This window comes from Papilio polytes, unplaced genomic scaffold (assembly GCF_000836215.1).
Source record: "Papilio polytes unplaced genomic scaffold, Ppol_1.0 DF820622.1, whole genome shotgun sequence".
Classification (NCBI taxonomy): domain Eukaryota; kingdom Metazoa; phylum Arthropoda; class Insecta; order Lepidoptera; family Papilionidae; genus Papilio; species Papilio polytes.
Genome location: NW_013528582.1, coordinates 1,323,014 through 1,331,263, shown reverse-complemented (window position 1 = coordinate 1,331,263; position 8,250 = coordinate 1,323,014). Strand labels below are relative to the sequence as shown.

The 8,250-nt window shown below is 45.3% G+C and overlaps 1 protein-coding gene across 1 annotated transcript in view; it reads right to left on the bottom strand.

The window, feature by feature from the left end:
* The window catches only part of LOC106110419 (baculoviral IAP repeat-containing protein 6), a 31,643-nt gene that overhangs the window by 12,850 nt on the left and 10,543 nt on the right, over nucleotides 1-8,250 (bottom strand). Inside the window, 19 exon segments of the mRNA XM_013292244.1 lie at nucleotides 4-54; nucleotides 255-383; nucleotides 469-544; nucleotides 627-799; nucleotides 1,048-1,375; nucleotides 1,495-1,645; nucleotides 2,235-2,321; nucleotides 2,528-2,681; nucleotides 2,995-3,123; nucleotides 3,573-3,764; nucleotides 4,306-4,456; nucleotides 4,789-5,037; nucleotides 5,294-5,490; nucleotides 5,936-6,284; nucleotides 6,370-6,518; nucleotides 6,588-6,746; nucleotides 7,081-7,221; nucleotides 7,869-8,003; nucleotides 8,205-8,243. Of these exon segments, the coding sequence (XP_013147698.1) occupies nucleotides 4-54; nucleotides 255-383; nucleotides 469-544; nucleotides 627-799; nucleotides 1,048-1,375; nucleotides 1,495-1,645; nucleotides 2,235-2,321; nucleotides 2,528-2,681; nucleotides 2,995-3,123; nucleotides 3,573-3,764; nucleotides 4,306-4,456; nucleotides 4,789-5,037; nucleotides 5,294-5,490; nucleotides 5,936-6,284; nucleotides 6,370-6,518; nucleotides 6,588-6,746; nucleotides 7,081-7,221; nucleotides 7,869-8,003; nucleotides 8,205-8,243 (3,039 nt within the window).

Here is an 8,250-nt window from a genome sequence, read left to right as displayed (position 1 = left end):
CACCGCCTGCAGCGCGCCCGCCGCGCCCGTACCCGCGCCCACACTAGACCCCGACTGACAACACAACGCATCATGTTCATCATCTTTTTAATGATGTATTTTTGGAAGTTGAGATTTTAACGTGTTCTGTTTAATTCTGTTCAAGTCAATCTGGAAATTTCTTCTGATGTTGCAATAAAATTGAATAAAACGAAATTGAAAAAAAAAAAAACACTCAAACACGATATGCTGTTCATGAAGTGGAATGTACTCACAAGGTACATCTCCGAGCAGGTGACGGCGCAGTCAGCACTCACGTCCATCGAGATGAACTTGACGAGCGCGGGAACGAAGTACTCGCTCTCCAGGACGAAGCGGCCCAGCGTCTGCGCCCCGCCGTCCGTCTGACACAACAAACACATACGTTGTTACATAATAACAAAGACGTTAAAATAGCTAAAACTACATAGGTATACAGTTAAAACTTACTTGTAAAGGTAGTCCTGCTATCCACGCCAAAGACTGCATTGATAATATCCAGCATCTCAGGGATATATTCTCCACTCTGTATTAAAGAAAAAATGTAGTAAACATCATAATATAAAATGCAATACGGTTTTCACTTTGGTAAACATGAAGAAACTAACGTGCAGAGCTGGTGCAGTATGGCGGTGACGGTGTCCGGGGCGAGGCGCACGCGCGGCATGTCCGAGGGCACGGCCGACCACACGGCCGAGCTGGAGGGGCCGCCCGCGCCCCACGCGCACCCGTTCAGCGTCATCCACAGCGACAGCACGTTCTCCATCAGGCTGCAATCGCGCTGCAACACACAAACATTACTAATGGCAAACTTATCTCCTAATTTCATATTGCTCAATGTGACGAACGACTAATTTAAAAAAAAAATCTATTTAATTCATATCATCGCATTCATATTTTATATACAAATAAATGACTACTAATTAAGTTTTTCTACGATATACTGCGTCGTATTAAATGTTACTTTCAGCTATGACATTACAGCGGGCACTATACAATTCGATTACAAATGGTTTAAATAGGAAGTACCTGCTGTGGGAACTCTAGAGCCAAATGTCTGAACACGTCGTAGAGCGTATGCATGAGCGGGGGGTGAGCGCGCTGTGCGGGGACGGAGGCGGCGGAAGTGCCCGGAGCGGCGAGGTGGCTGGGGCCGGGCGCGGGCGGCGAGGCGGGCCCCGCGGGGGAGGGCGCGGGGCTCACACCCGGCGAGAGGGGCGGGGAGACGGGCGGGGTGGGTGCGGGGCGCAGCGCGGCCGCCAGCACGCCGGACGTCGCCGCCAGCAGCCGCCGCGCCAACGCCTCGCCCGCCGCCGCCACACCACTCTCTAGGCGCGCGTCCACGCATGTCGATATGCTGTAATTTGAAGTTATCTTTTATGGCAATCACTTTAGGAATAAATCTCTACAATTTTTCTTATCTATTCCTACAACCATGTTGGAATCTATTGAATCTCGAATTATGTGACGCATTACCTTGTGTTGAAGTTGTCTGCAATGGGTTTTAACTTGATTTTCTTTGTTGCGTCCACGAAGTCAGAGTCCTGTTTATCCTCAGTCTCCGAGTCGAGCAACACTTCCAGCTCCGCCACTTGGCTAAGACGATATTCGATGGTTTTCACTGCATCTATAGTGTCAACAAAAAATATGTTTAAAATTAGAGCAAACAAGCGTGTACATACGAGTGCGTATGCACGCGCTTACGGAAATATTGCGATGACTACAATCCTAGTATGTATTCATATTTGCTCTATATTTCTTCGGCAAAAGTAAAAACTGATGTAGCATCTACACGAACGTTTGTTGCAAACAGGTGGAACTTACCGCAGGTTAGTTTCGTTGCTATACAAAGCATGTGCATATTTAAACAGATATCTGTCACAATATGTCTAATTTATTGCGATCCATTGACTCTTAAATGTTGAAGTACATGACGGAAAGTACTATTTAAACCGCTGAGATATTAGCAAAGAAGCGAGTCTAGCAATATTTTATCGATAACACCATTTTTTTATGTTTGATACAAACCTATTATTTTAAGTACTTTATAATCCAAACCGCTAGAAAATCAACTCAACTGTGTAAAAAGCCATAAATATTGCAATCCAAAAGCGACATATCTTTCTACCAGTGAAAATAACACGTGAATTGAAACGTTAAAGTTAAGAGCGACAAGCCAAGTGACAAACGCTGGCGCTAGTGTGTCGGTGGCTTACTTGCGGCCGCTAGCGCGGTTGCGGCTACTTTGGGCTTGGACTTCGGCTTGCCGCTCTTCGACAGGCCAAAGCTAGCCGCTAACGAATCTGCAACAACAGTGCCGTTACTGCCCATCGCCCATCGCCCATCCCTCAGCCCTTCTACACCTGACTCGTGCACTTTTCACTGATAGCAATTCTAATACTACACATTCATATTGAAATAAAAAACAATGAACATCAATATCTACAAAATTCTAAAACACATTCTACGTAACTATTAATGTTATGTATTGTAAAGAGTGGGCAGTAACCTGCAACACTGCCGGTCTTGTTCTTGCGCGGCGGTGTCCTGGTGCCGATGTCATCCTGGGTGACAGTAGGACGAGTTGCGCTTGCATCGCTCCACGACTGCTCTTCGCCGGTGGGGCTCGGGGTACCGTCTATATTTTCGTATTCCACCAAATCCTGTACCATAAGTCAAGTTACAACAATACAGCTAAAATTAACAATTTTTGTATATTATAAGGTAGGAAACGAGCAAGAGGCCATCTGAAACCGCCGAAATGACGAAGCGACCTCTGACCACAGACATCCGCAATTGCTGATGCGTTGCCTACCCCTAATCGATCAGACGAAACGCGGATTTATTCCTATTTTATGCCTGTCTCCTGTGTGGGTCGTGGTATTACACCGGCCGACCTATTCGTACGAAAATGTTAAAGCGGACTCTACCACTGTTAAGATTGGTCCTTTGAGCCGGATATTTTGAGTGAAGTACCTGCAACAGCATGGTGAGCGCGTGCCTTGGCCACGGCGGCAGGGTGACCGCCAGCCGCGCCAGGCCCAGCACGCTCGCCGGCTCCAGCAGGGACGCACCGCCGCTCGCAGCGCAAAGCCGCCCCACCACCTACGTACATCGACAACTTATTAGTGTAACGGTACTATTATAGTTTGACTTTAGGTAACTGACATTTTGTAACAAGATTAATGCTAGCTTGCTAAGAATTCAATATAAAATATTCACTAAATGTGAGTAATGCCAAAACTTGACGTACAAACTAATATTATTATAGATGCATCTAGATATGTAACACTAGATGTGGCATGGACTACATCTTACTAATATTATAAATGTGAAAGTTTAGATGGATGGATGTTTGTTAGAGTTTGTAGTCTAAACGGCTGAACGGATCTCGACTGGAAGTACACATAAGCTATTTCTTTTTGTATTTTTTAATTCCACGCGGACGGATTCTCAGGTGAAAGCTAGTTCTATTAATAAACGTAACTAAACTTTGATGTGATAATTACTGTTAGTTGTGAAAATATAATTTCGTGGAGTCCGCTATGGCGTACCTTGGAGGAGAGCAGCAGCGTCTCGCCGGCGACGGCGCTGTCCGCGGCCAGCAGGTGCGCCACGAGCGCCTGCGCCAGCTGCACGGCGAGGGCGGGGGGCACGAGGCGCGCCGCACGCTCCATCTCCTCCGCCTTCGTGCTCACCACGCCCATCTTGCCACACGAAATCAGACGAGCCTTGATGCGATTGCGCTGTAACGAATTATTACTTAATATATGTTGTTACTAATCTAGATCTAAACATTGCTAACAAACTTGCGTACTATAGGTGATATTGAAAATTGCTATGTAGTTCCCAATTGTATTAAAGCATTTATCGGTGTAGAGTAAATAGTAGATTTTACGTTATTAAATAACATTAGTTAAATGTGTTCATTCATACTAAATGATGTAATTTACAGTACGATTAAGGTTTATTGTATGCCTGACTAGGTTATTTATATGTCAGGTCAGGATAGGACTATAAAAAAATAAAGCCTGAAGGGAAGCACGGTTGTTAACAATGTTTAGACCTTGACATGGTTCGACGCCAAACAACTGATTGTATATGATCCCATCAGTTTAGTTTGTGTTCCCTAGCATCTTCAAACATTGTGATTTTTGAAAGACGCGAAATGTGTTACGCGAGTTTGTGGTACAAACAAGCCGAAACGCAACATCGATGCTAGGGAAGTAGGAACATAGCCAGGTATGTTTGTCAACCTAGCTGGCTACGTTGGAATGAAAGTCTTACAGCGCGTCGCACCGACTCAATATCGTGCATGTGGTTGAGCAGCTTCTTGTGCAGCTTGCGGCGCGGCAGCTTGCAGTCGCCGCGCTCGCCCGCCGCCTCCGCGCCGCCCGCGCCCCACGCGCCCGCCAGCCCGCCCGTCACCCACTCCCATCTGCACCAAACACACCAATTAACTGACAGATACATTATCTGGTAACTTCATTATGATTTAATCAACTTTAGCCCGCGACTTCATCTGCATAGAATTAAAAAAGATTGACTATATTATATAACATATTTCTATTTCAATAAGATGGGTTGAACCATAGGTACCTATCAGTTCTTCAATACTGTGTTGTACATCTATATCAAAAATTCACCAAGATACGTTTCGTCGCTCTGAAGAAACCTAGTATCAAACATCTATCTATCCGTCTACCCAAACCTTTTCATCTATAATTTTAGTAAGAAATGTATTTTAGGACATCACAGTAAGCCAGTAACCTCTTAAGTCTCTGCACAGCGGGCGTGGTGTTGACTGTTGGCACGTGCACGGCGGCGGGCGGCGGCAGCACGGCGTCCATGACGGAGGCGAGCGCGGTGAGCAGCGCGACGAGCGGCGCGGGGCGCGGCTCGGCCGCATTCAGCAGCGCCAGCGCGCGCCGCGCCAGCGCCGCCGCCACGCCCGTGCCTCCATACTCCAGGTGCGCGTACATACTCTTGCGGCACATGAACATCACCACCACTAGACACCTGTACAATACAAAACAACAACAATGAGTTATGTTTAGTACTCCCCCTCTTTTTTTAAATCGGTTAAACACTTAACGTTATGGAAAGAATACAGAGAAGAGGCTGAATGTATTAAGGCAGAAAGACAAATAGTTCTTCAGGCTCGTCGTATGTTAAATTCATTTGATTTTTTACATATCAGATGGAATATAGATTACTGATTTTACTAATAGTGTTTTAAAGGTGGATTCTGTGAGTGGAGAAGCGATAGAGTGACCTGTCGAGTGGTCTTGGCGGTGCGTCGTGCGGCGAGAATGTATCGCAGAGCAGGTCCGCGAGGCGCTCGCCCCACCAGTGCGCGCCGCCGCACAGCCGCGCCAGCAGCGTGCCCAGCGAGGCCGCGCCGCGCGCGCCGCACGACCACACCAGCGACGACACGCGCGAGAACCACTCGCTCGACACCTCCGGGTATTGCTGCAACACAACACAATCTCACTTATTAATATGAACACATTATAAAAACCACATATTTCTGAATAGATCAAGGAACGTATAGAAAACGCACTTGCATTAAATAACAACATAGCAATCATCCAAGGATACTGACTTCCGATTTTTTCGTGGTGGGTTTGAATTCTACCCTTCAACTAACGAAGTCAAGTAGACTTCACAAGTTGCAATTATTTCGAATGGTGCAAATATATTTTATTAATTGATTTGCTTACGAATATAAAAAAACCTGCTATACAAAAAAATATTACCGAGACAAAATACGATCTCAGTCGTATATTTACGCTCGCATTTATCTTTATAAAGTACAGTATATATAATACTGTACTTAATATAGTATTATTAAGTACAGTGTGTGAAGTCATGGTTTGCGAGGTGAGTAGTAATATACAATGCAGATGTAACTGACCACCTCATCCATTTGGAATAAGAAGTAGAGCAGCATATCGACGACGTTCTCCGCGATGACGCGCAGCTTGTCGGTGGAGGCGCGCAGCAGCAGGCCCTCCGCGGTGACGGTGCCGCGGGTGATCAGGTCGAGTGCGCGCTCGTTGCAGTCGCCGCGGTTGGCGAGCTTCCGCAGCATGTTGTTGCAGTTGTGCACCTGCTGCTGCAGCTCCATGCACTCCTGGTAAGCGATCACCACCTTCGGGTCTACATCGGTGCCTATATTGAAGTACGCCATCATGTGGGAAGCGTTGCCGTTGTACATTTCCAGGTACGGGTTCAAGAGATCGATCAGCTTTCCCGTTGCCAACCTGTTTAAATCACAATGTAATTAAACATTTATTACAAATTTGAATAATAAAAAACCATAATTAACATATTGTTCTCTACAATCACCTAAACCTGCAGCTGAGGTCCTGGTGCAGGGCGTTGAGGGCGTTGATGGAGGCCTGCACATTGGGCACCTCTGCGATCTCTCCGTAGAACCAGCCCAGCGGGATCTTGCATTTCATTGCCGACATGCCGTAGCGCCCGATTGTCGTTATCTACAAACATCATTTTCAATAAGTATTTCACAGTAGTATTAATGTGAAAGGCCAGCGAGAGAGTAATACCTTCATGTATCTGCAGAGCGGCGGCGGCTGTATGTCAGTGAGCACCAGGTGTTTGGTGGCGATGTCGGAGGCGAAGGCGAGCTTCACGGAGTCAGTCTCCTCGCCGCTCACCCAGATGTCGATGCACAGCGTCACCAGGTCAGAGCACGACGGGATTATCTAAACACGTTGACGTCACATTAGTTGACTCCAGGAACGTTACTAGAATGCAATCCAAGATACAATACTGCTACAAAAATAAATGCTTTACAACCTTTGTCGTTAAGAAATAAAACACCAATCTACTAATAGTAAAAAGAAAAAAATCGTACTTTTGTATGTATTCAATTCACGTAAAATTACTGGGCTGCTTATAAAATTTATCTGTGAGTATCACAGGCTACATTTTTTAATACCATAATAACATTTATAAAAGTCAACCTCATTTGAATAATCCAAATTTTAATTTACATCTTCCTCTGATAGGTTAAACTAATTTCAATAATGTACTCACAACGTCCGTTAGTCTGACAGTGTGTCCAAAGTCCAGCACGATGTAGCGGCGCGCGCCCGAGTGCATGCGCTCCACCACCAGCGTGTGCTGCGGCGGCTTGCTCACCAGCGTCGCCCACGGGATGCCGCACTGCTCCTCCTCCTGACACACAACACTCGCTGCAACACTTGCACTTTTTTTTGACCGACTTCCCAAAAGAAGGAGATACTCAACTCGTCTGTTCTGTATGTTTTTTCTTTTTATATGTGTTACGGTATAACTCCGCCGCTAGTGGACCGATTTTGATAATTCTTTTTTTATCCGAAAGGTAATGCTTGCAGGTGGGTCCCACCATTTGTTTGATTTTTGGAGTCATTTCCAATAATTTTTTTTTATTTGAAAACCACTCAGCATATATGCTGGTCTTCCAGGTAATTGAAACTTCGCAACACTACACTAAAGCAGAAGTGGCTAACATTTATACATCAAAGTGCCATTATTTTTTTTTTAATAATGCGGTCTTAGACGTGCCATCGAATAATTTGACTAATTTTTACGTCAATTCCATTATGCACCTACTTTATAACTTTTCGTAGTGTTTTATAATTATCGATGTGCCCAAAATATTATGTCGTGTGCTATTTATGGCACGCATGTCAGTGGTTCGCCAATGTTAAAATGTAATGTAATAAGACATGGGGGAGGACACTATGCAGAATTCCTAGAGCATTTAAAATATTTGAATAGACTTATACTTTCAGTTTTTACTTTATATTGACTTAAGAATTCATAAGTAAAATGTAAGTTACCGTAAAGAAGTTGTCCCCCGGTGCGTCGGGCTTTTCCTGCGGGTCGCAATCCATCATGGTGTTCTCCACGTCCTCCAGGGAGTCCGGGTCCTGCGACTGCTGCTTGCTTTGGCCCTCCTTCACTACTGTCCATAGCTGTCATAATATAAAATATTGTAAAAAATGGTTATTTATAAAGTTACAAGTTGACGGCATAGGCTGTTTGTGCCTCTCTATCGTTTGTTTCGCGCTCTCGCTCTCACACTTAGCTGATGTTATAAGGCGTTACCACGTTAAAAAACTTTTTTCTTTGCACTATACCATAGCAGCGTGTATATCGTGTGGTGTGGTGTATACCTGGTGTGAGTCAGTGGGCAGCGCGCTGACGACGGCGGGCTGGTGG